Genomic DNA, 27208 nt, shown 5'->3' on the forward strand with positions numbered 1-27208 from the left:
GGCTCCTCCGTCCATGGATTTTCCAGGCAAGAGGACTGGAGTGGGGCGCCACTGCCTTCTCCGGCCAGGTACACAGTAGGTGATAATTAGTGTTGGCTACACCTATCCTGATGGTGAAATTGGGTCCGTCTTGAGTCCCAAAGTCAAAGCAGTAGCTTGTTCCTCCCTCCTCCCAGGGAGCCTGGCATCCCATCTGCCTCCCCAGGCCAGGGTGACCCCCAGAGAAGAAAAACTCACTGCAGTACCATTTATTACCAGAGACACCACGGGGCTGTCAGAACTTTGGGGCAGGAGGGAGGGGCAGAGGGGAGGGGTGCTCACGGACAGAAAGCTGGGGACAGAGCTGTGGGACCTGGCGGGGTAAGCGGGAGCTCCAGGGCCAGGGGTTCCCCTGGCAGGAGGGAGAGGCTGAAGCCCTGGGAGTGGGTGATGGTCCACACGCAGGTAGGCAGGGGCCCCCAGGTGGGCTTGCAGAGGTCCACAGGTGGAGCTTGCAGGGAAGTCCCCATGCACTGTCTCTAGAAACCTGGGAGGAAAGTGTACCCTGTGCGTTGGGCTGGCGGAGAACCAAGATGGGGACCCACCCTTCCAAGATGGGAGACGGCTGGGAACCGAGGCAGGGAGGAGACTCTGGGTGGGATTCTGGCCTGGGTGACCCTGGCAGTCTCTCTCAGCCTCTCTCCGAGCCTCAGTTTCTCCCTCCGGAGAACCCCTGCAATGCCGGGGTGCGGGGTGTGTGTGGGGGTGGGTGGTGCCCAGGCGCTTTCGGGAGGGGCGGGGGCAGGCCTGGGAGGGAAACACAACCGGCAGCCTTCACTTCCCTGCACTTCTTGCTCGGGCCACCTGAGTGGGTCGCGTGGTGGGGTGGGGGGCCCTAGGGCATCTGGAGGGCGGTGCGGGATGGGGGTCCCTCCGAGGCCGAGGTGGAAGCGGCTCCGTTGCTACGAGGGGCCTTAGCAACGCACCCATTCAGCGGAGACAAAGGCGCTGTCACTTGAGCGCAGAGGCGCCTCTGCCGCTCTCTTGTTCCCACAGACGCTGCGCCTGCGGGGGCGGGTGCTGGGGGGCTGGGAGCCGAGGTGTGTAGCGGGGTGATGGGCGGGGAGGGTGGGAGGGGGGTGCCTTTCTGCCCGCTCGGCTCGCCCCCCACCTGCAGGACGCCCGCGCCCTCCCGGCAGGCCTGCAGGGGGCGCCTCCAGCCCATTTTGCAGAAGGGGAAGCTGAGACACGGAAGGACTGGGACATCTGCCTGGACGCAGGTTGGCTGGGAGTTGGGGGTCATACAGACCTAGGCTCAGATGTGCCTAGGCTTACCCCCACGAGACTACTGCTGCCTCAGTGTCCTCATCTGAGGGGCTGGGGGCCTGACCCCTGGCTCGTCAAGGGCTCCGCTCTGTGCCTCAGCGTTCGGAGCTGCACAGTGGGAGGGTGACCGCACCCCTGTTTTCCCCAGTCACCTCATGAAAGGAGCCACCAGATGCCCAGATTTAGCACATAGCCCAGCCCCACTGAGAGCTCCACGGGCAGGCCTCTGGCCCTGGCTGGAAAGAATCCCGAGCTTTCGGAGGCTGGGCAGTGCTGAGTCGGCCCCCCAGAGGCTTGTCTCCAGTTCAAGACTGTGGGAACTCGGGCTCAGAGAGGCTGCCAGAGTCCACGGTCCCCGGGGGCCTCCCTCGGGCCAGGCTGAGCGCTCCTGGAGCAGGCAGCCCTGGCCCTGCCCTGCTAACTACAGGCCCCTATCCCCGACCCCATCACGTCCCCATCAGCTGTCCAGTGGGGAAGCTGAGGCTTTGGGAAAAGCACTTGCTCCTCGTAGGGTTTGGAAGAACTCTCAGACCACCGCGCATCTGGCCAGAATGCTGAGAACGGGTGAGGTGGGGAGGCTGGGCGTGGGGCGCACAGAGGAAGGCAGGCCCATGGTTCCCTGCCGTCCCGGCAGCCTGGCCGGGAAAGGGGTCCCAAACTTACTGCCTAAGAAAGCCTCTCCCCAGAGCACTGACCGAGCCCGCCGGGCGCTAGCGGGGGAATTTTAGGCACCAACAAGGAGCAGAGTGAGACAGGAAGAGCTGCTCAAATTGTGGGAGGCCGGGTGGGTTGCTTCTCAAATCACTTCCATTTCCGCACAGTGGGGCTGAGGGAGTGTCCGGGGGACATTCCCCTCCCCACCTGGGGTGTGGCAGCCGTACCCGAAGCCTTGAATGCTGTCAGCTCCACTGCCTGGGGACAGAGGAGGTCCATCAGAGGGTGGTCCCCCTCTCCTTCTGCTGCTCTGGCTCTGGGGGCCCTTGGCTACCTTGGCAATGACTTCTCCACCCCCGGGGGCCTTGGCATTCAGGTTCTGCCAGCTGCTCCCAGCGCCCTTCAGTCTGGTAATTGAAGGAGGAGGCCCCCTGGGTCCCCAGGAGAAGCCCCGACCCCAGCCCCACGCTGGTCCCTGTGGTTTCCCTAACCTTCCGGTCACAGCTGCCAGCCCCTTGGTAGAGCCCTGCCACCCCTGACCAAGCCTCACCGATCTCTCGGGTTCTGCAATGGAGGAGAAGGTTGTGGGGATCCTGGGGCCACGGGTTCCTAGAAGAGGGAAGGCACTTGAGCAGGTGAACTTGTAGGAAACAGGCAGGAGGCTGTCTCTCTCTGCTCCCCTACCCTGAACAGGGACCTCATTTATTAAAAAAAAAAAAAAAAAACTCTTAAGAATCCACTCAAAAATTTACCTCGTAGATTAGAGTTAAAGAAACTAGGACCCAGAGAGAGAAAGTAACTTGCCCAAAGGCACACAGCAGGAAAAGCAGGAGCTCAAATACAAATTCCTGGCCTGACCTGAAGTCACTCAACCCATGCCCTGTCTCAGGGCACCGGACCCCATCCATTTACCTGCCTTCAGGAACCCCCTACACCTCTTCTGCATGGAGACCCAGGGAGGGTGACTCTGGCAAGCTCTGCCTCTGGGCTGGGCACCAGGGACCACTGTGGCCTGGTGGTGGGGGTGGGAGGAGGAAAGGAGCCTTTTATAAGCCATCCCCAGGTCCTGCAGTCACAGAATTCCCTGGGCCTGTCTCCTTGTCTTTCCGATGCTTGGCCTGAGCACTGGGGAGACTGGGGCACTGGGGAGACTGGGGTGCTGGGGAGACTGGGGCACCGGGTGGCACTTGGACTGGAAGGGGGTGTGGTCTCACCTCTAAGAGCCAGGTGTCTCTCGGGTGGAGCCAAGACTCTGGGGTCGTCCCTGGCCACCTCCCAGGGACATGAGGGTCTAGAGTGGAACCCCAGGCCCGTGGGACTGGAGCGAGCCTGAAAGGAAGGGGCATCAGTGCTGGGATCCCTGCCAGAGGTGGGGCCTCCTGCCCCTCGGTCCCCAGGCCTGCCTACCGTGAATGCCTCTGCTGCCTTCTTCTCAGCCATCCTCTGCAGGGCGCTCCGGACCTGGAGGATGGGGCAGGGGCAGAGCTGGGACACTTCCCTGACCCCCATGGGCCGGGTGCAGAGCCCCTACAAGTAAGCCCTACCTGCCCCCACCCACATCCCACCCCGGCAGCAGCCAATGTCCCTGGACTTACCTCTCCGTTGTAGGCGGCATAGACCAGAAAGATGTACGGCCCCTGGGGACAGACCCAGGGTGAGGGTGGGTGACCTCCTGGGAGGCCCCCATCTCCCACTGCCTGGCCTGGCACCACAGCACAGACAGCCCCAGAGACATTTAGAGACTGGCCAGTGAACACAAGTCCTGCCCTGCTCACCAACCCGTGATGAGGAGTGGGCAGTTGTGGCATTCCATGGCAAAGAGAACCAGGAGGGCCTGGCCCTGCTGGATCCCATGCCTTCAGTCTCGGGTCACCAGACAGCCTCTCTGCCCTCTATCCCTCCACACCCCACCCCCTTGACCTGTCCTGTCCTCATGGCCTTGCCTCCTCCTGAAGCTCCAAGGCTAAATGAGGCCCAGAGACAGAGATCTCACTGCATTCAGTGAGTTCAGTTCAGTTCAGTTCACTCAGTTGTGTCCGACTCTTTGCAACCCCATGGACTGCAGCATGCCAGGCTTCCGTGTCCATCACCAACTCTCGGAGTTTACCCAAACTCATATCCATTGAGTTAGTGATGCCATCCAACCATCTCATCCTCTGTCGTCCCCTTCTCCTCCCGCCTTCAATCTTTCCCAGCATCAGGGTCTTTTCTAATGAGTCAGCTCTTCGCATCAGGTGACCAAAGTATTGGACCTTCAGCATCAGTCCTTCCAATGAACATTCAGGACTGATTTCTTTTCGGATAGACTGGTTGGATCTCCTCACAGTACAAGGGACTCTCAAGAGTCTTCTCCAACACCACAGTTCAAAAACATCAGTTCTTCAGCACTCAGCTTTCCACTAGCTGAATGCCTCTCTGAGCCTCTGTTTCTTATCTGGAAAGTCGGGATTCGGCCAGGACTTGCCTTCTGCTGTGTGTGAACTCCGAGTCACAGCTGGCTCCTCCCCACACACTCCAGGACTACAACGCCATGGCCCCTCACCAAGCACCAGCGTGCTTGACCCTCACAGCAGCTCCATGGTGGGGCGTGGAGGGAGGCTCATCCTCCCCATTTGATGGAGAGGGTCCTGGGGCTGGGGGTGGGGACAGAGCAATGTGTCCCAGGCCTAAGTGTGGACCTCCACCCGCAGGTGGCTGGTGGAGCTTAGGACTCCCTCACCTTCCACCTGGATGATGCAAAAGGCAACAGTTCCTCCCCTGAGGCTCAGACAAGAGGAAACAGGTGAGGGGATGTGAGCTCCTTGAGGCCCTCTAGCTTCCCAGGACTGAGAACTGGAGCCCCAGGGCCCTACTGGTCTCCTACTAGTTGCTCCCAGGCACCAACTGGGTCGCTGCCAGCCCCAACGCTGCCCCTCAGCCAGCCCTGGGGCTCCCAGCCCCACACAGCTGGTCCATGCTCTCCCTGCAGCTCTCCGCACAGCATCCCCCATCCCGTCTCCGTTGACTCAGTCCTTCTGCTAAGTCGCTTTGCGAGCCCGTGGACTGTAGCCCATCAGGCTCCTCTGTCCACGGGATTCTCCAGGCAAGAATACTGGAGTGGGTTGCCATGCCCTCCTCTAGGGAATCTTCCCAACCCAGGGATCGAACCCACGTCTCCTGCATTGGCAGGCGGGTTCTTTGCCACTAGCGCCACCTCCTCACACCCAAACAAATTCACTCCAATCCAACCACACCAGCAAACTGTCCAACATCCTCCAATGCCTGGGTGGAAGTCTGAGCTCCTCACACCAGCTCTGGGGAGCCTGCATGGTCTGGCCCCCATGTTCCCTCCTGCCCCATTTCTCACCAGCTCCCCCGATCCCATGTCTCCCTCCATCTGATCTCACTGTGCTCCCCTAACTTAAAACTTTATTCCCCTCTCTCCATGCAGCATTCAGGCATTCACTGAGCACCACGCCTCCAGGGAATGCCCGCTCTGCCTCCTGATTCGCTCTCAACTAACCCCCTTGCACCTCTCAGTCTCAATCACACCACACTGCGGTTGTATGGCTTTGGTGTCTGTCTGCGCCCCCCCAGGCTGAGACCTCCAAGGGTGGATTCTTCCATCCTGTGCCCCACCACGGTCTCAGCATGCAGCCCAGTTCAGGCACAGGGGGGGTGCCGGGGAAGAACTTGCTGAATGGCTGAGTCAAACCATCTTGCGCCAGGTTATGCTTTGCCCTTTGCAAATATCATCTCAATGGAACCCAACAGTGATCCAATGAGGTGGAGATTGTGATTCCCTTTATACAGATGTAGAAACTGAGGCCTGTCTCCACTTGTCTAGGCCTCTCAACAAGACCCTCAGACAGGGAAGGTGTGAGCCCCAACCCGTCACAGGACTGAGGCTTTGCTCTTCCCGCACAAAATCTGGCAGAGAGGCCAGACGGAAAGAAACCACCCCCAAGAGCAGATAAATGAGTCTGGGCAGATTTCAATCCCTCCAGCCCCAGCCCTGCTCCCTGGTCACTTGGGGCAGGTCCTGCCCAGCTTATGCCCCAAGACAGAGTGAGAAAGGGGTGAGGCTGGAGGTTGAGCGGGGAGAGAACGGCATGGAGCGACAGCAGGTATGACGGAAGAGAGAAGAGAGGGAAAGGCCGGGCCTGGGGAGGGAAGCATCCAGGAAGGACTCAGAGAACGTGGCTCTGAGCCGACTTGGGAGCTGCCCTGAGATAGTCACAGGAACATCTGAGCGGGCTCAGGTCTCATGCCTTCTGACCCCTCACGAGGCAGCCTTTCTCCTCTCCTTTCACCAGACCTGAAGGTCTGAGGCTGGCTTGGGGGTGGGCGGCAAGAGGGGTGACCCTCAGAGAAAGGGAGAAGCAGGGGAAGGGACCAAGAGACAGGGGGTCAGAGCCAAGAGAAGGGGAGATGTAGAGAGAGATCCAGGAAGAGCCAGGTGAGACCCACACCAGAGGAGAAGGGGACAGGGAGAGGGGTCTGTGACAGAAACCAAGCCTGAGAGACAGAGGAGGAATCTCAGGGAAAACTCAGAGATGAAGTACACGAGACACCGGGAGAGGAAGGGACCTGCCCTGAGAGGGAGGCGGAGAGGGCCGTGAGGGGGGCTCTGGCCCTGTGGCTGCAGGTCTGCCCACAAAAGGGCCAGGGGCAGGGATGGAGCTGGAGTAGTTGCCATAGCAACAGGAGGCTGGTACCCACCTGCCACTCTGAGGCAGGGCGGAGAGACCTGGGCAGGGTCTCTCTGCTAAGTGGGCCGAGCTGGGATTCCAGCCCTTGGAGCTCTGGGAGTGCAGGGCTTGGAAGAAGGGCTTCTCCGTGTCCATCTGTGTTCCCGGCTGCTCAGCCCCACCACGTCTGCGGGAGCCATGCTTCTTTGGGAAGAGCGTGGGAACCCCAGGTTTTCTTCATTCTCCCGGCCCCACCCCAGGCACGACCTCCATCTTTCCTGAGCTGTCTGCTGCTTCCCCACCACCTCTGTTCTTTCCTCTCTCCATTCCCACGCCTCTTGGCAGAGGGTGGCAAGTCCCCAGGACCCAGGGGGAGAAGATACCATTGACCAGGACCCTGGAGCACTTGGTGCAGACCACAGGAAGAGGTGCTGGGGGTACAAGGGAGGCCGAGGGGCCGGTGGGCCCGCCTGGACGGAGCTCCCTCCCAGCACTCACTCAGTCCCTGGGTTGTGGCTGTTTGTGTCCATGCCCGAGTCCCCCACAGATCTGCAGACCTCCTGAGGACAGGGTGCCTAGTCTGCCCCACTTCTGTGGCTCCAGGACACGCGACCAGAAAGGCACACAGGAGGATTCCTCTGGCCCCATGGTACTGCTTCCTTTACGTGGGTCATGTTCTTCCAACCAACACTTTTCTAAACTGCTGTTTTCACCGGTGGAGTAGCTCATGCTGACCCACAGTAGGCCACCTGCAGACCCCAAAGGGAGAGGCCCCTGGCGTCCTGAACCCCCCATCCTTAGCTTCCTGTCAAGGCCTGAAGTGGCTTGAGCACAGCCTGGAGGCTGGGACTTCTGCTGTGCCCTCGAGCATCAGGGCGCCAGGCATCTTAGCCACCCCCTTCTGGGCCTCAGTTTCCTCAACTGTCTAATGGGCCACAAAATCCTCCCTGAGGTTCTGCTCTTTGATTGGAGGTTTGACCCAGTCCCCTCTCGCCCGCCCTCCCCCGGCAGTGTCCCCACTGCCTTGGTGACAACCACAAGAGAGAGGACACTCCCTCCCCAGGCCCCTGACCAGCCCACCACGCCCGCGGAGCTCTAGTGTGTGGCCCAGGGCCCGGAGGTACCTGCAGGGAATTGAGGCCCACGGCGGCATAGGCCCAGGTGGGGCTGAGGTGCACCAGCAAGCCCACCAGCCAAGTCAGGCCCAGGACAGGCAGCAGGACCAACACCGGCTTCACCGTGGCCCTGCAGGACAGAGGCAGGGCTGGGGGAGGCCAGGGTCGGGGAGGGGGGTCCCTACAGGGTTCTGGGGAGGGCAGTCCCCGGCAAGCATATGGAGAGGGGCTGGAGCTGCAGACCGGGGACCGCGGCTCAGGACTTGGGTGTAGCCGGAAAGCTCAGACACCCAGAGTGGCAGGGAGTGGGGTTGCTGGAGCTAGGAAGGTGGGGTCCCAGGTCCAAGCCTGGCTCATCCCCAGCCTGGCTCAAGGGAAGGGAGTGGCAGCTGTCCAGGGGGAGGGCTGAGGCCTGGACAGTGGGTCCAGGGGGCATGGATCTGGAAGGGCTTCCTCTCCCCTCTCAAGTCCCCCGGGGGGCGACCATGCTTTTCAAGGCCCCACTGCCTTGGATTGCCCTTCCCTTGGCAGAGGGTAGAGCGGCCAAGAGGAAGGCCTGGGGTGTGGGGGGTGGCCCCTCCAGCAGGATATGGTCCCATAGAGTGATGGGGTTCCGGCGGGGGTAGAGACCTAGACTCGCACTCTGAACCTGAACTTCTAGGGACTGCCTCATTTAGGGGTCCCCTCCACTTGACTCCACCAGAGACAGTGCCTTCTGCGGATGGTGAGTCCCCAGGACAGTGGCTGGTGTCTACAACGCCCCTCATATACACACAGGCTCCACCATTACCATCCATACATCCACACGCATGAGCACGTGTGCACACACAGCACGGACACGTTGCACACACACACACACACGTCTATAGCCTTGCACACATGAGCGCACATGGCCACACATATGCCCACCCTGGACTCACGCATGCTCACACCTGGCTCCCCCCTTTCTGACTCCCCCAGGCTGGGGTCTCACCACATCTGGATCCTGAGCTGCTGCTGCACGCAGGGCTGCGGGCTCAGCATGCGGGCGCGGCGGCGGGCACTGGATACGGTGACAATCACCACGCGGACCAGGATGCAGGTGTTGGCCTGGAGACCTGGTGTCAGAGAGCAAAAGGGGCTCCCCCTCCCCCGGCCCATCCCTCCCCAGCAGGGCCCCCGGGCCTCTCTGCTCACGGTCAGCACGAAGAGCACGGGCCCCACAAAGGCCCAGATGGCGTCTGTGTGCACATTGAGCCAGCAGTGCCCAGTGGCCACATAGTCATGCGGGGACATGGCCAGGGTGATGGCCACGATGGCCACAGGCACACCTAGGGGGATAAGAAGTGACCTCAGGACCACACCACCCATTGTGTCCTCCCTGGGAGCCAGCCCCCTTCCAGAGCTGCAGCCCCCAGCCATCCCACAGTAGCAGGTGTAATGGTGGCACTGGGCGATCGAGGGAGTGGGGTTGGGTGGGCTTGATACTTTGTGGGTGGCATTGGAACCCTGAGCGTTTGGGAAGTGGAAGAGCTAAGACAGAGTCGAGGCCTTAGGGCTGAGAATCAGCAGAGTTGGAGGCTGGTGACTGGCATGGGCTTAGCTGGGGCTTAGCTCCCAGATTAGGGAGGCGGTGCCGGAGGCCAGGAGCTGAGGTGGTCGAAGTGGAGGAGGATTAAGAACTGGAGTTGGGTAGAGTTGGAGGTTGTTGGAGCTGAGTTTGTGTCAAGACATGGGTGCTGGGCGCCGGGTGGTGCTGGGTGCTGGTGGAGGAGGTGAGTGTGGCATGGTGGTGGGTATGGGGCGGTGGGTATTGGGCATAACGGAGGACATGCAAGGCACGGTCGAGGGGAACAGAACACGAATGAGGAGCAGAGGGACCTCACCCCAGCCCGTGGCATAGTAGAGCGGCATCCGAGGGCCCGGGCGCATGCTCACGGCCACCACCTTGCTCCACAGCAGCAGCCCCTCCACCAACATCCAGAAGAAGGCGACCAGAAAGAGAAGGTGCATCACAGCTGTGACGGCCACGCAGGCCACCTGGATGTGAGGGTGGGCGATCCCCACTGAGGCCAGTTATGGGTGCGGTCCGCCCTGGGTTCCCTGTCCACGCCTGGCATTGCCAACCCAAAGCAGTTTGAATAGGTGAGGTCCCCGGGTAGCACCCCGGGTCCGGCTCCAACATTTAGTTTTTCCTCTTTAGGCCTTACTCTTCCCTGGAAAGGGAGCCGGGTGCGCACCTGGGACGGGGTTGGGGGCAACCCAGAGAAGGCGGAAGGTGTTTTCCCAGCCACCCCTGAGCCCACAAGCCCCCCTGCTGGTTGCCCACCTTGCTGGCCTTTGCCCACTCGCTGGCCATGAGGAAGCCCTCGGCGGAGGCCAGGGAGAAGGTGAGGTTCTTGTGGACCGTGGCCCGCTCTGACTTGGGGACCCTGGACAGACAGAGGAGGTGTTAACGGGGACACCACCACCAGCCCCCACCCCCATCAGCCCCAGCCTCACCCGCATCTGGGTGAACTGGCTGATGAAGGCAGAGAGGGCGGCTCCACAGGGGCCCACAGCCCCAGGGGAGGGCCCCGGACCGAGGTCTACCTGGACCAAGGGTGGACACCCTCCCAAGGAGGGATGTGGAGGCTGGCAAGGGGCGGGGTGGGCCCAGGGTGCCACAGCGGGTGGTGAGCCTGCCTTACCCAGCCGCCAGGAAGAGCAGGAAGGTGGTGGAGAGGGTACAGAAGGACACACCACAGCCCACAAACGAGAGTGTCCTCAGCAGTGACTCCTCCTCAGGGCCTCTCTGGAGGAGGGACAGAGACCTCGGAAGGCAGGAGCCCGCCACCACCCTGCACTGCCGGCACCAGGCCTCACCTGCCCCCGCTGGCAACTCCCAGGACAACACCCACCGCCCCACACCCACCCCCAACCCCCAGGCCTGCACACAGCAGGCACTTAATGAGCATTTGCATGTCCTCCTCTGCTGGCTCTCCCTGAACGGGGGCCCAGCTTTCACTGATTTCTCAGCACTGGACGGGAAGTGGCCGACACACCCTTGGAGAGGAGACGGCATGTGATGGCCACCTGCTGAGGCGGGAGTACGGAGCTAGCATGAATTACTTACGATGTGTCAAAGGTCCACGCTCTGTTTTTACAGGAAAACTGCATCAGATGGCATGTTTCTCTAGTGTGCTCCCCAACACGCCAAGTGACCCCAGCATCCCTGGGCTCAGGCCCACCTCACTCAACCTCTTGGTTAGTGACCACTGAGTCCCTTTCTGGCTCCAGCCAGCCCACCTCGCTTGGCCTCCTCCTGGAATTTGGCTTCCCCCACCCCCAGTCTGTAAACGCTGGTACCTATCAGAGGCCTGCTGTGGCCGAAGCCCCTTTTACTTCTAACTGCATCTCAGCCACGGCTTTACCTACCAGCTCGCTCTTGTTTCCAGCTGAGACCCCTCCTGCCATGAGCACTAGGCCACAGGACCCACAGCCCCCCAGACCTGTGGTCCCCCAAATCTGTTGCCCACCTGAGCCTTCTCGGAAACGAGTCCCTCATCTTCTAGTGGCCCTGGACCCCGTTGCCCTCAGCCCAGTCTCCGGGTCTCCCCACTGCTCCCTGGTCCAGGGTCCCTCCCTTCTCCTAGGCCCCTCGCTGCTTTCCCCTGTCACCACCCCAGCCTCACTCCTGGCACCGCGGGCTCCCTTGTGCAAAGACAATGCCTGCTTCACCCCCTTCCACACATCCTCTGCAACAGGACCACCATCCAAGCACGTGAGCCTGGCATTCTAGGTCTGTGTGATCTGACCCAGGCCCACCTTGCCCACCGCCACCCCCCACCATGGACATTGCACTGAAAGCCCCAGACTCATCGCAGTTCTAGAATGTAACTTGTCTGCCATTTCCAGCCTCCTTGGGCCTCCCTTGTGGCTCAGCTGGTAAAGAATCCGCCTGCCATGCAGGAGACCTGAGTCCGATCCCTGAGTTGGGAAGATCCCCTGGAGAAGGTAAAGGCTACCAACTCCAGTATTCTGGCCTGGAGAATTCCATCGACTGTACAGTCCAGGGGTCGCAAAGAGTCGGACACAACTGAGCAACTTTGACTCTGCCTTTGCTCAGGAGGCCCTCTGCTTGGCACGCCTTTCTGTTCAACTCTTGTTCACCCTTTAAAACTGGGTCCTGACATCACCTTCCCCTGCCCCCCTCCCCAGCACTCACCTGGACGTCATACACCTGCAACAGGACGGCAAAGTTGGTGCTGTGGTTGCAGAAGCAGGCGGTCGAGCCCTGGTACAGGGCAGTCACGGTGCAGCCAGTGGTGGCCCAGGAGCCCCCTGAGTCTGGGCTTGGGGTGTGTAGGGGACAGAGGGCTCTTGAGATGGGCTGCACATGGGGGTGGGGGCAGGGGGAAGCCTTTCCACAAACCCTGGGGTCTCTCAGTGCCCTGCCTCTATCCAGTTGTGTGACCTTGGGCAAGTCACTGCTCCTCCCTGGGTCTCTATTTCCCATCTGTGAAATGGGAGGATGGGGCTGAAACCAGTGATCAGTATTAACTGCATTAATTACTAAGCAACAGTGATTGATCTTCATTCCCTGGCTTGGGATATATCATCAACTCTAACACTCATTCCACAGACGAGTCTCTCCCTACTCTAAGTCCATAGAGTAGGCTTACATAGCTCCTATGACAGGGAGCTCAGTACCTCCTTAGTAACAGGCTCTTCTGCCCCAGTTTGTCCCCAGCTGAGTGGGGCCTGGAACCACCCCCAACAAGGAAGTTGATGAACGGAGGCCGAAAACCCACTTGAGTCCTGCCTCATCCTCAAGTGGAACAGATGTCTTTTTTTTGTTTGTTTTTTAATGCCTTATTTAAAGAACTTGGAAACTCACCTGATACTGAAGTTCCAGAAAGCACAGACAGGCTCCACCAGCTTCGGAGGGAAGGCCTAAGGGCAGCCAACAAGGTCAGGGCAGGTATGTGAGCGCACGTGGGCAAGGAGAAAGATCAGTAGATGCAGGGAGACGTGGAGACCTCCTGTGTTTGAGGGGCTGGGGGTTGCCTTATATAAATCATGGGTGCAGTGGTTGGAGAAAAATGCTAGTGGGAAGGCACAAAGAAGGTGAAGTGAGTAGAGTTGCAGGCTGGCATTATAGTTAATATCAAAATCCTAGGAATGAACTAAATGTCCATCCTTTGGGGATTCCGTAAAAGAGCTCCCGGAAGTACTGTGAGTTTAGCAAGGCTGTAGGATACAGTATCATTATATAGAAATCAATTGCATTACTATAAACTTATATGAACAATTTAAAGTTGAATTCAGAAAATAATACCACTTACAAAAATATCAAAACTCTCTACTACTTAGCAGTGCATACATGCTCAGTTATTAAGTCATGTCCTACTCTTTGTGAACCCATGGACTGCAGACTGTCAGGCTCCTCTGTCCATGGGATTTCCCAGGCAAGAATACTAGAGTGGGTTGCCATTTCCTCCTCCAGGGGATATTCCTGACCCAGGCATGGAACCTACGTCTCCTGCATTTGCAGGCAGATACTTTACTGCTGAGCCACCTGGGAAGCCCATACTACTTAGAAGTATATCTAACAAAAAACCTTCAAGACCTGTACACTGACAACTAGATATCACTGCTGAGAAAAATGCAAGAAAATCTAAATAAACGCAGCGATATACCTTGATCAAGGATTGGAAGACTCATTGTTAAGATGCTAGTTCATCATCTCATTTCAATTTGGGAGATTTGGTGCAATCCCAATCAAAATCCCAGTAGGTTTTTCCATAGACATTAACAAGCTGATTCTAAAAAAAAGATTTTTTGGCTGTGTCACATGGCATGCAGGATCTTACTTCCCTGACCAGTGATCACCTATGCCCTCTGCAGTGGAAGTGCAGATTCTTAACCACTGACAGGAAAGTCCCCTGATTCTGAAAGGTATACAGCAATGTGAAGACCCTAGGCCAGCCAAAGCAGTTTTGAAAAGGAAGTATAAAGTTGGAGGACTTACACTAACTGATTTCAAGGCTTACCATACAGATACATTAATCAGGACACAGAGGATTAGTGTATAGATCTAGGGAACAGAATAGAGAGCTCAGAAATAGACTTACACATATATGGACAATTGATTTTCAAAAAGGTGACAGGATAATTCAAGGGAGAGAGAATAATCTTTTCAACAGATGGTGTTGGAATGGGATATGGCAAAATATGTCTATATGGAAAAATATGAAGTTCAACCCCTACCCAATGAAATATGCATAAATGAATTGAAATAAAGCTGTAAATGTAAGGCTAAAATGAAAAACTCCTTTGAGAATATCTTTGTGACCTTGGGATAGGCAAGTTTTCCTAGACATGATGCAAAATGCATAAGCCATGCAAAAGAAAAATTGATAAACTGGACTTCATCATATTTAAAACTTTTCTTTCAAAAACACTGTTAAGAAAAGCAATCCACAGACTAGGAGATATTATGTACAAAACATATAGCTCACAAAATACTTGTATCCAAAACATATAAAGAATTCTTACAATTCAATAGTAATACAAATAATTTAAAATTTGAGGAAGAACAAAGCTGGAGGCATCATACTCACTGATTTCAAAAAATATTACAAAGATACAGAAATAAAACAGTATGAGATTGGCATAAAAACAGACATACAGATCAATGGAACAGAATAGAGAGCTCAGAAATAAGCCTCTGTGTGTATGGTCAATTAATTTATGACAAAGGAGGCATGAATATATAATGGGGAAAGAACAGTCTTCTCAATAAATGATGTTGGGAAAATTGGACAGCCACAGGCAAAAGACTACCCACTCCAGGATTCTTTGGCTTCCCTTGTGGCTCAGTTGGTAAAGAATCTGCCTGCAATGCGGGAGACCTGGGTTCGATCCCTGGGTTGGGAAGATTCCCTGGAAAAGGGAAAGGCTACCCACTCCAGTATTCTGGCCTGGAGAATTCCATGGACTGTATAGTCTACGGGGTCATGACTGAGTGACTTTCACTTCACTTCAGGCAAAAGAATAAAACTTGGCTACTGTCTTATACTATACACAAAAATTAACCCAACACTGAACTAGACTTGAATTTAAGACCTGAAACCATAAAACTGCTAGAAAAAAACATAGGTGGTAAGCTCCTTGACATAGCAAAAATATTTAAAAGCCAAAACTATGCAGTTAAACACAGGCAGAAGACAGACAGCCAATGAGTACATGAAAAGATGCTCAACATCATTAATCATAAGGAAAATGCAAAACTACAGTGAGATATTACCTCACATCTGTTAAGATGGCTATTACCAAAAACACAGGAAATAACATGTTATGTTATAACAGGAAATGGAGAAAAGGGAGCACTCATACCCTGTTGGTGAGAATGTACATTGGTGCAGTCACTATGAAAACAGCACAGTGGTTCCTCCAAAAATTAAAAATAAAACTACCTTACGGTCCAGCAATTCCACTCCTATATATATCCAAAGAAAATGAAGATACTAACTCAGAAATGATATATGACACTGCTTATTTGGGTGGGTAAGCAACAAGGACCCACTGTGCAGCACATGAAACTCTGCTCAGTGTTACGTGGCAGCCTGGATGGGAGGGGAGTCTGGGGGAGAATGGATGCATGTGTATGTCTGGCTGAGCCCCCTTGCTGTTCTCCTAAACTATCACAACATTGTTCATCAGCGACACCTCAATCCAAAATGAAAAGTTTTCTTAAAAAGAAAATATATTAATATATGCACCTTCATGTTCACTGCAGCATTATTTTCTAAAGCAAAGATATGGAAACAACCTGTGTCCATTGATGAATGAAAGAATAAAGAAACTGTGGTGTGTGTGTATATATATATACATACACACATAAATATATATATAGTGGTGTGTGTATATATATATGTGTGTGTGTGTATATATATATATATATATATATATATATAGGCTTCCCTGAAAGCTCAGCTGATAAAGAATCTTCCTGTAATGCGGGAGGCCTGGGTTTGATCCTTGGATTGGGAAGATCCCCTGGAGGTGGGCATGGCAACCCACTCCAGTATTCTTTCCTGGAGAATCCCCATGGACAGAGGAGCCTGGCAGGCTACAGTCTATAGGGTCACACAGAGTTGGATATGACTAAAGCGACTTAGCATGCACACATGCCTATATAAAAATATAAAACAGAATATTCAGTTCAGTTCAGTCGCTTAGTTGTGTCCAACTCTTTGCGACCCCAGGGACTGTAGTACGCCAGGCTTCCCTGTCCATCATCAACTCCTGGAGCTGGCTCAAACTCATGTCCACCAAGTTGGTGATGCCATTCAACCATCTCATCCTCTGTCGTCCCTTTCTCCTGCCTTCAATCTTTTCCAGCATCAGGGTCTTTTCAAATGAGTCAGTTCTTTGCACCAGGTAGTCAAAGTATTGGAGTTTCAGCCTCAGCATCAGTCCTTCCAATGAACATTCAGGACTGATTTCCTTTAAGATGGACTGGTTGGATCTCCTTGCAGTCCAAGGGACTCTCAAGATTCTTCTCCAATCCCACAGTTCAAAAACATCAATTCTTCAGCTCTCAGCTTTCTTCATAGTCCAAATCTCACATCCATACATGACTACTGGGAAAACCAAAGCTTTGACTAGATGGACCTTTGTTGGCAAAATGATGTCCCTGCTTTTTAATATGCTGTCTGGATTGGTTATAACTTTTCTTCCAAGGAGCAAGCGTCTTTTATTTCACGGCTGCAGACACCATCTGCAGTGATTTTGGAGTCCAAAAAAATAGTCTCTCACTGTTTCCATTGTTTCCCCATCTATTTGCTATGAAGTGATGGGACCAGATGCCATGATCTTAGTTTTCTGAATGTTGAGTTTTAAGCCAACTTTTTCACTCTCCTCTTTCACTTTCATCAAGAGGCTCTTTAGTTCTTCTTCGCTTTCTGCCATAATGGTGGTGTCATCTGCATATCTGAAGTTATTGATATTTCTCCCAGCAATCTTGATTCCAGCTTGTGCTTCATCCATCCCAGCTTTTCTCATGCTGTACTCTGCATATAAGTTAAATAAGCAGAGTGGCAATATACAGCCTTGATGTACTCCTTTCCTGATTTGGAACCAGTCTGTTGTTCCGTGTTCAGTTCTAACTGTTGCTTCTTGACCTGCATACAGATTTCTCAGGGGGCAGGTAAGGTGGTCTGGTATTCCCACCTCTTTCAGAATTTTCCACAGTTTGTTGTGATCCACACAGTGAAAGACTTTGGTGTAGTCAATTAAGCAGAAGTAGATGTTTTTCTGGAACGCTCTTGCTTATTCTTTGCCTTTTTGCATTTCTTTTTCTTGGGGATAGTCTTGATCACTGCCTCCTGTACAATGTCACAAACCTTCGTCCATAATTCTTCAGGCACTCTGCCTATCAGATCTAATCCCTTGAATCTATTTGTCACTTCCACTGTATAATCGTAAGGGATTTGATTTAGGTCATACCTGCACATATGCATATATAAAACAGAATATTTTTCAGCCATAAAAAGAATGAAATCTTGCCATTTGAAACAATGTGATGGACCTTGAGGCCATTATATTAAGTAAAATAAGTCAGAGAAAGACAAATACCTTATGATCTCACTTATATGGGGACTCTATAAAAAAAAGTCAGGCTCATAAAATACAGAGAACAGACTGGTTGCCAGTGCAGGTGGGGCAGGGGCAGGGAGAAAAGGGTGAAGGGAGTACAACAACAAAATTAAGAGAGAGAGGATCCATGTGGTTTGCATGGAGAAATGTCAGTAATCAGAAAAGCAAATAGCAGGCTAATTTAGGCAAACATTTTTGAAAAAAAAATAAAGAATATTTCCTATATTTTAAAAAGCCCAATGACATCTCAAAATTTTTTAATTAAAAAAAGAATGAAAACTGAGAAAAAATTTGAACTTATATTTAACAGAGGAAGATACATGAATGCCTGATAAGTGTATAAAATGATGCTCAAAATCATTGATCTTCAAGGAATTGCAACTTAGAACCACAATAAGATGTCAATACAAAACCATTATAATGAACAACAAACAACAACATAGATGATACTCAAAACCAACATCTGGGCAAAAGAAGCCAGACTACAGTACACATTATATGGTTCCTTTTATATGACACTTTAGGAAAGACAGACAATCTAGAGTCACAGAAAGCAAAGCAGTGATTTCCTGGGTCAGAGTGGGGAAGGCTGACGGGGAAGGAGCTTGAAGAAGTCTTTGGGAAAGGTGGACAAGCTGTGTATCTTGACTGGGGGCAGTAGCACATGAGTATATACACTGGTCAAAACTGATCACATTGTACACTTAAAATGGATGGTTTAGTGTATGTAGATTTATGTACTTTAATCTGATTTTTTAAGAAGTCTTGAGATGATATACAAAAGACATAAGCTGTGGTATATGAGTGTATTTGTGTGTGTGTGTGTATGAGTGTGTGGGCACATGTGTCCAGGATTGGTGGTTCTGGGGAAAGCAGACTCTAACTTTCCCTGAAATTCTATAAAGCTTCAAAAGCAAGAAGGAATTTGTGTTTTACATGTAATGAATTAAATGACATATCCTGCTGATATTTCCATGTCAGTTTATAGCAAAATACTCCATTCCTTACATAACCTCAGCTGACATTCTATTGTGTAGCTCTACAAGGCTTTTTTGTTGGGGAAGGGGGCGCACTGCGTGGCATGCAGGATCTTAGCTCCCCAACCCAGGATGAAACCTGTGCCCCCTGAAGTGGAAGTTCTGAGTCTCAGCTGCTGGACATCCGGGAAAGTCCCTACAAGGCTTTTAAAGTAGTCCCCTGTTGATGGACATTCAGGTTACTTTCATGCTTACAAAGCACACTGCAAGGTGGGGCTCTCACATCTCCTTATGTGATCTGATGAGAACCACCAGTTTTTTGAGCCATGAAGAACTATAACAAAATCCCAGCTCTGCACCAGGCACACTAGCTTCCCTAAGCTCATGTTTGTGGACTGGGCAGTTGGAAGATTAAACGAACGCAGCTTATTGAAGGCATCTGCCATAAAGTAAGCATGCAATGCATTACTTCCCTTCCCCCTCTCTCAAAGACAATGGGATGGCTTGTGGATGTGTATTTTTCTTGAACAGTTTTAGACCTTGGTTCTCCAGTGAACAAATACTGGGATGTGTGTGTGGGGGGAGGGTGTGGGGGGAGGGGATGGGGGGGTGGGCACCAAACCAGGATAACTGTCCCAGGTGGCTGTTTCCCAGAAGCATCGCACAGTACCTGGGTCTGGTGTTGCAGGTGAAAGGTCACAGCTGTGTTGGCCTCCCCAGTTTCATCCCACACCTCAGAGGAGATGATGGCTGACCCCACCTGGGTGCTTAGGAATCTGTGGGGAGAAAGGGAGCTTTTAAGGGCACCAGGTGTCTGTAGGGGAGAGGTCACACGTCACTGAGGTCATCAAAGATGATACCCCTAAGTCCAAAGAAACATTAGCAAAAGTCCTGTGCGGGGAATTAGGGCACCTGGGTTCCATTCTTGCTGGTAATTTGGCTGCCCTGGTGGCTCAGATGGTAAAGAATCTGCCTGCGATGCAGGAGACCCTCCAGGGTTTGAACCCTGGGTCAGGAAGATCCCCTGGAGGAGGAAATGGCAACCCACCCCAATATTCTTGCCTGGAAAATTCCATGGACAGAGGAGCCTGATGGGCTACAGTCCGCAGGGTCGCAAAGAGGCAAGACACGACTGAGCGACTAACATTTTCATCTTCTATTCCCTCCCTGAGACTCAGTACTGGAGCTGGGACCCCAGACAGGAGTCGAGCCATGTTCCCACCAGCACATCTTTGCGAGGCCCAGAAATCTGTGTGTGTCAGGGGTGAGCAGGTTTGGCCATGGGCTGCCAAGGGCAGATTTGCCCACCACAGTGGGGGTGGGTTCTGGGAGGGAATGGAGGCCTGGCCTTCCCTGGGGAGGAGATCCAGGCCCTCGGCAGCCTACTGGGTGGGACTCACCTCTGCATTCTGCTTGTTGCTTCAGGACTGTCTGGAGCCCATGGCTCTTGGCCAGGGGCCCCCAGGGTGTGCTGAAAGACACTCGAGCTGAACCAGCTGTGGATCACGGTGACTCCAGAGAGGCCTGGATGAACAGGAGGAGGCCTGAGACCCACCCAGTGACTGAGCAGGCACCACAGGTCGGTCCCGAGGGAAAAGCTCTGCCCACTTTACAAATAGGGAAACCGAGGCACATAGAAGTTAAATGACCTCCCAGAGATCACTCACTAGAGAAGTGGGCAGAGCCAGAATTTCAACCGGCTGTAGTTGACGTGCTTAAGCTGGCAGCTCCACAGCCCTTTGCCGCTTATCATAATCCTCCACCCCAGGTGGAGTTTGGGGTTTGAGGGGAGGAGACTAAGTGAATACCTACTATGGGGTAGGTGTTTAAGCTCCTAACAATCCAGTGCTGCTGCTGCTGCTGCTAAGTCGCTTCAGTTGTGTCCAACTCTGTGCGACCCCATAGATGGCAGCCCACCAGTCTCCCCCGTCCCTGGGATTCTCCAGGCAAGAACACTGGAGTGGGTTGCCATTTCCTTCTCCAATGCATGAAAGTGAAAAGTAAAAGTGAAGTTGCTCAGTCGTCTCCGACTCTTAAAAACCCCATGGACTGCAGCCTGCCAGGCTTCTCCGTCCATGGGATTCTCCAGGACAACCCAATGAGGCGAGTACTAATCTTACAGATGGGGAAACAGTTCTGAAAGCTGAAGTGACTTATTCACAATAGTAGAGCTAGGAACTTTGATGGTTAAGATTTGACCCAGACCCGTGAGGGTCCCACCACCCGTCCCCCTTGCCCACCTTTCCCGAGGAGCCGCCTCACTTCAGCAGCGGGGATGCGGATGTGGCCGGGCCCCTCTGGATGCCCGCCGGGCACCGTGAACACGTAGCCCTCTGTGCTGGCCTCCCTCAGGCGTAGGCGCTGCACCTCCAGGCCTGGGGTCAAACGGGGCTGAGTGGCTGGACCTCAGGAGGGAGGTCTTCAAGCTGGGCTGGCCCAGCTGGCAGGGTCTGCTTACTCTGTCCCTGCCACTCATCCAGGAGGCCACCATTCCTGCTCAGAGAGGCTCAGCAAATTGGCCGAGGTAAATCTGACATTTCCAAGTCCAGGGGGACAGGGTGACTGAGAAGGGGGAGTCGCTAGGGGGCAGACCCTGAATATCAGTGAGCTGCCAGAAACCACTGGGCCCCTGAAAGACCGAAGTTTTGCCTGACGTTCCACTGCCAGTGCTTCCCCACTCAATCTGTAATACAAACATTCACTGAGTCTGGTCCTGAGATGCAGAAATGACTCAGAAACAGCCCTGGCACTCAGGGAGCTTCAGGCTGAATCATATTAATTGCCACAGAAGCAACAAAAGATAAGTTCAAAACACCAGGGTAACAGAGGAGAGAGGAACTGATTGTTGGGAGAGAGCTAAAACTGGGGAAGGCTTCCTAGCAGAACTGATACTCGAGCAGGGTTCTGAAGGATGTATAGGAGTTTGCTAGGAGGTCAAGAAAGAGAGTATTCTGGATGGAGGACACAGCATGGACCAGGGCAGAAACAGAAAGGAGAATCGGTGGGAGTCGGAGAATTCCCAGTGATCAGCACTGAGGAGGATGTCTAAGCCCAGATCCCACCCGCAGCCAGTTGTGTGGGACAGGTTGGGGCAGGCTCACCAGCATGGTGGTACTGGAGGTGCATTCGAGGCCGCTCAGAGGTCAGCATGGAGTTCAGCAGGGGTGCCAGGCGCTGCATGCTTGCCACCAAGGCCATGGGTCCGCCAACCGCCTGGGAGGAGGCCACAGCTGAGCCCCTCTCACGCTCCACGCCCCACTGCCACCTGCCCTGACCGCTGGGGTTAACACATTCTCACGGATCTGGGAGGTGGCCTGTCTGCTCCGGACCCTCAGAGGCTCTGCCTGAGGGTGTCCAGGATCAAGTCCTGGATCCTCAGCCTGACATTTGAGGCCCTGCCTGATGAACCTTCTCTGGCTTCTCCAACCCAGTCCTAAGTCACGTTGTCCTCGACTCAAGCTGAAGGCCTCACAGTGCTCTCTGCCTGCTGGTAGGCTGTTTGCCAATGGGGCACATTCAGAAGGCAGAGCCATGCCTTTTGCTTCTTTGGTCTGACAGGTGCTCAAGTTTTAGCTTCTAAAAGAAAGCCATGGGGTGAGGGGTGGTGGTGTTGGTGGGTGGTGCTGGTGAGGACAGAGCAGGGATGGGGATCATGCATGGTTGGGACCCCTCCTCTGTGCTGGGCAAGTCACCTGATTTACACCTACTGCTGTCCATTGCCTAAGCAAGCCAGGTATGATCATCACAATTTTCCAGGGAAGAAAACTGAGATTCAGAGTCCAGTTTGCCCCAGTCTGCCACAGTGTTTCAGATCCCCAGTAAAATGTGGGGTTACACCCTCCCCAGGGTGGGGAGCACCACCTGGAGAGGTGAACATCCCACAGAATCAGCCTCCTGGGTTGTGCCATCCCCACCCCACCCTCAAACCCAGGTTTCGGTTCTGAGGTCACAGGGGACCATGCCTGCCTCTGAAGCCCCAGAGGTCTCAAGGCGATGTTCATGACCCCGTGTTTTCTCCCTTCTTTGAGCTGACGATTCCCAGGTCTACAGCCGCTCATGCCACGACGAGATTTCCAACACCCTCATCATCTGTCTCTTCTATTCTCCATGGCCGAACACTTAGTATAGTGGACCTCCCACATAAGGTGGTCAGTGATTGTTGGATATGGGAGGCCCTTGTTGACTAGTGGCTCTTAATTTTTAATTGCAGGAGCTGTTGTTCAAGAGCAGTTGTTTGTGGAAATTCAACTTATAAAACAGACAAACGAGAAGCTTCTCCAGATGGATGGCAAGATGGAGCTCGGAGATGGGTGCTGACTTGCCCACGGCTACACAAATGGGTGGCAAGGTAGGAACCAGAGCCCAGGCCCCTGTGGCACCCAGCCCTGCCAGCCTCACCTCACTGACTGACAGCCACGCACCAGCCAGCGGCTCCTCCAGGACCAGGCTGGCCACAGACATGACAGCCTGGCCCAGCTGCTCCCAGGGCCCTGTCGTGGGCTCTGGCTCCCACGTCCCAAGGGCGGCCACTCTTTTCAGAAAGCACAGGACAGCCAGCAGTGCTGCTGGCCCCAGTGGAGCTGTCTCCTTTGCCAGGACTCCCTCCAGGATGCTCAGGAAGCTGGCGGCCTCGGTCAGGGACAGGTCTCCGTGGGCTTCAGAGAGAGGGTCAGGAAGGAGCTGTGGGGCAGAGGAGCCACTGATGGCGGGTCTGGCGGTCACAAGGGGGATCCCACCCCCCCTGCCAGGGCCTATATGCTTGGTCTCTGCCCGTCTTCTTGGTGGGTAGGATCTAACTACTCATGAGCCCCCAGCTCTCAGAGTGCATGGGTACGTGAACAACCTTAATTCCTGCACACACATTAGGTGGGTGTCCCCTTTCCAGGTGAGGACACTGAAGCTCGCAGAGGCCACCCAAAGTGCCCCTGGGAGGGGGCTCACCACAATAGCGTTGGCCAAGGCATTGACTTGGCTGATAACATCCTGGCCAGGCCACGACTGGGCGTCCTGCAGCCGCCGGTACTTCTCTGCAAAGCAGTGGATGCCAGACTGAGCCCTGGGCAACCTCCTCCCCAGAGGTGCCCCATCCACCCTGTGCCGCTTGCCGGGGCTGGGCACACTGATGGCGGTGTGTCTGGAGACTTAGGTGTCCTGGATGGGGAAACTGAGGTACAGAATGGCAAAACCACCTGCTTGAGGTGAATCCCACAATCTGGCATTCTCCCCCAGGTCAGAATGGCCCCATTTATCTGTGGTCTAGACTCCACCGAGGCCCCAGGATGCTGAAAAGATTCCCAATTCCCAGGCTGTGCCAACTGCTCCTCCCTCAGCATACACTGGTCCATACCCAGCGTCCCCTTCAACAGAGCCGGACGGCGCACCTGTCCGGTAGCAGCAGAGGAAGGGCAGCGGCTGCAAGCAGAGCAAAGAGCCCTCGGTGTGGGGTCCTGGGTCCCACATAGGGCACTCCTCTGAGGGCACTGGCCAGGGTGGGAGAAGTGTCAGGGCCGCCTCCTGGCTCCCCACCGTCTCCACGACCTATAGCCCATTCGGGCCTTGAAGGCACCGGCACGCCTGAGGGGGCACCAGGACGCGAGATCCTGGAGTTAGGGGGCGACGTGGGAACCGGAAAGAGGAGCGCTGCAACCAGCGCTGGGCGGAGCAAGGCGGCCGCGGGGTTGGGGGCGGGGGAGCGAGTCCCTCCAGGCTGCTGTGACTAGGGACTAGGTAATGGGGGCCTGGAGAGGGCGTGGCCGGACTTGGGTGTGGCTCGGCTGGCAGAGGTGGGCTGGGTCTGGTAGGGAAGCCAGGAGATTGTGGGTGGAGCCAAAGGTGGGCGGGGCCTGGCAGGCAGGAGGCGGGGCAGGCCGTACCCGGACAGAGAAGCCGCACCCACACCGGCGGCAGCAGCGAGGGTGTGACGTCCAGGGCGCCCAGATCCCAGCGGAAAACCAGGCCGCTGGGGGGCGGCGCGCAGGCCCGTGCCCGGAGCATTTGCGCGGGGCTCAGCGCGCGGGCCCACAGGTGGAAGTCGGTGAGGTTGCCGCTGAAGGCGTCGCGCGCTGAGAAGCCGCCGCCCAGAGAGTCCTGGTCCTGGCCCAGCACGAGGATGCCGCCAGGTGGCAGCGGGTGGCCGGCGCCCAGGCCCCGCGCCCCAGCGCGTCGCCGCCCATCGGCGAACAGCGACCAGCGCCCGCCGAGCTGCTCCCACGTGGCGCACACGTGGTGCCAGCGGCCGTCCGCGCGGAAGGCAGCTCGGAAGGGCGCGTGATGCCCGCGCACCACGAGCGCCGCGTGCACGGCGCCGCCCGGCTCGGCGAAGGCTCGCAGCTGCAGCGCGTTGGCCAGCGTGGGCACAGCCAGAGAGAAGAGTGCTGCTGGGTCGGACGAGGTGGCATCCCACTGCACGTGCGCGCACGCTGTCAGCTCCCCCAGCGCGGGCAGAGGCGTCCGAAGTCGAGCAGCCCGGTCCGCGGATCTCTCCCCGAACATCAGTGCGGCCGTGGCGCGCGCGCCTGCAGGGATACGCAGGCCTCCGCCTCAGTTTTCCCACCTGCACACACCGTCCCGCCTCTGACAGCCCACTGTCACATCTGCAAAGCCCGCCCCCTTAAGCTTTGGGTGCCTCCCTCCCTCGGGAAGGAAGAAATGGGGACTCCAGTGCCCCTAACCCAGGGATAAACCCTCTACTCTCAGTCCAGGACAAGGGAATCTGAGATTGCCACTCGACTTCCTCTGGGCTCAAACCACAAAGACTGTCACAAAAGGCTGCTATCTCGAGGTCACCAAAGCCCCCTCCCCCAGCCCCCACTTTTCAAGCCCCAGCCCAAACTCACGCCTCTGCGGGGGTCTTCGCAGAGGGGCTTCTCTTTGGCCCACCCAGATGGGGTCAGGCAGCCGTGCAGCGAGGAGCCCATCTGGGGGTGGCAGTACCAGGTGGCCCAACCGCTGCTCACAGGACTCTTGGGCCTGCCACCAGCTCAGCCGCTGCCCTGGGAACTTGCACACCTCGTCTGCAGTCTCCACTACCTCTCCAGGGGCCACTGGAGCTGCCGGGTGGGAGAAGGGTCTATGGGGGAGAAGTGTGTGGGCATCTGACCCTTGCCGGGTGAGTGGGGTGGCAGAGCCAAGGACACTGGGCTTGGAGACATTTGGGGCTGGAGGGGGCTGAACCCTGGCTATACTAGCAAGTTTTGTCCCCTTGCTGGGTCTCTTGTGTCATCTGACGTGTAGTGGTAGGAATGACATGGACAGGAGTGATGCTTTCAGCCCAGGGCTTGGTATAGTGGGGCTGAACTAGACTGTGCATCCTCCTTCCTTTGCATTCCAGGCCAGTGTGGCACATGGACCAGGGGCTGGCTGAGCTGGGGAAGGGGAGAGCCTCTCTGGGGCATCCCTCATACCAACCTGTGACCCAAGGGTTCCTTGATTCACCTGGAGAGTTGGAAGGGGTCCCAGAGAGACTCCTTATCTGAGAGAGAAGACAGGTGGGGTCTGAGTCAGATCCCCACACCCATATGTGCTGTTATTGAATGTCTACTGTGTGCTCCAGCGGGGTACAGTGGAGGTTGCAGGCTCTGCAGTCAGACCTGGATTCACCCAGAGTGTGATCTTAGGCAGGTCACTTCATTGCCCTGAGCCTGTTCCTAGCATCTGAAGTGAAAGTGAAAGTGTTAGTCGCTTAGTCATGTCCAGTTCTTTGTGACACTATGGACCTGCCAGGCTTCTCTGTCCATGGAATTCTCCAGGCAAGAATACTGGAGTTGGTTGCCCCCTTCTCCAGGGGATCTTTCCAACCCAGGGATCGAACCTGAGTCTCCTGCATTGCATGTGGATTCTGAACCACCAGGGAAGCCCTAGCATCTAGTGGATGCTTTATTCTAGTTCTGTGCCAGGGACTTAGCTTGTGTAACCTTTGCAGTTACCTCATGATGTGAGGTGGCCACTTGGAACCCTAGCAGCTTTGGGTTCCCTTGGCCTCCTCCCCTCCACCCCCTGCCTCCCAGAGGTTCGGGTACCAGGAAGGCTAGGAGGCAGTAGCACCAGGGGGCCATTCTGGATCCAGCAGGAGAAGCAGGCGAGGAACAGCAGAGATCACGGGCGTGGCTGGTGTAGACTGAGGCAGGAAAAATGCACAGGAAGGCAGCTCAGTGTCCCGCCTTGCTGTGCTACCCACTCTGCCATCCTGCCCCTTGTTTGGCTCCCAGACCCCACTGGGCTGGAAGCCCAGGATGGGATGGCCCACGCAGGGGGGATGACATTTACTTGCACAAAAGGGATGGTCTCCAGGAGCCTCTTCCAGGACTGCAGCTGGAAAACACTGTAGCCCTGGTGAGCTGGTGGGGAGGAGGGTGGGGACAGCAACAGCCCACTGGCCAGAGAGGGACGAAACCAAGAGCAGGGTCTCCTGAGGTCGGGGGTGGGGGGTGGGGAAGGGAGAGTGAGCTCCTGGCCCTGTAGGTCTCCTGTGTTCTTTGTGCTTCTCAGCCTGGCATTCAAGGCTCTGTTGCAATCAGGCTTCTGCTGAGCTCTCTGGCCTCATCATTTCCCCACACAGCCACCCTTCCCTTGCTCCCCACGCTGCTCCCGTTTCCCCAGGCCGCATCCCTTCTCCAGACCTTTGGCCATGCTGTCCCTCCTTCCCAGACTGGCCTCCCACTCCCTCGGAGGCACCGCCTACAAATCAGCTCGCCGTCACTCCACCCACCCAGCACCTGCGGCAGACCTGCCACCGCCAGGCGCTGTAGTTAGCTGAGGAGACCCTAATCACAGGTGATTTGGGGGTTGCTCTTGGCAGCCTAGTGGGTTCAGGTCTGAAAGAGCCCTAGCCAGGCACAAATGGTCTCAGAAAACACTGGAAGTC

General features: G+C 55.4%; 1 protein-coding gene across 1 annotated transcript; it reads right to left on the reverse strand.

Annotated features, from left to right (window-relative positions):
* Positions 1 to 483: 483 nt before the first annotated feature.
* ADGRD2 (adhesion G protein-coupled receptor D2) lies at positions 484 to 26704 on the reverse strand. Its single transcript, XM_061156180.1, has 26 exons — positions 26611 to 26704; positions 26364 to 26461; positions 25753 to 25816; positions 25182 to 25394; positions 24219 to 24860; positions 23727 to 23825; positions 23287 to 23372; positions 22744 to 23025; positions 21447 to 21558; positions 20586 to 20720; positions 19746 to 19869; positions 19016 to 19121; positions 12603 to 12658; positions 11931 to 12057; positions 10414 to 10517; positions 10053 to 10155; positions 9610 to 9763; positions 8921 to 9054; positions 8718 to 8833; positions 7754 to 7874; positions 3555 to 3596; positions 3367 to 3420; positions 3174 to 3288; positions 2510 to 2568; positions 2187 to 2217; positions 484 to 526 (listed from the first exon to the last, which is right to left on the reverse strand). The coding sequence occupies exons 2-26, from the start codon at positions 26397 to 26399 to the stop codon at positions 519 to 521; spliced, it is 3123 nt and encodes a 1040-aa protein (XP_061012163.1). The 5' UTR covers positions 26400 to 26461; positions 26611 to 26704; the 3' UTR covers positions 484 to 518.
* Positions 26705 to 27208: the final 504 nt, after the last annotated feature.

This window comes from Dama dama, chromosome 11 (assembly GCF_033118175.1).
Source record: "Dama dama isolate Ldn47 chromosome 11, ASM3311817v1, whole genome shotgun sequence".
NCBI lineage: Eukaryota > Metazoa > Chordata > Mammalia > Artiodactyla > Cervidae > Dama > Dama dama.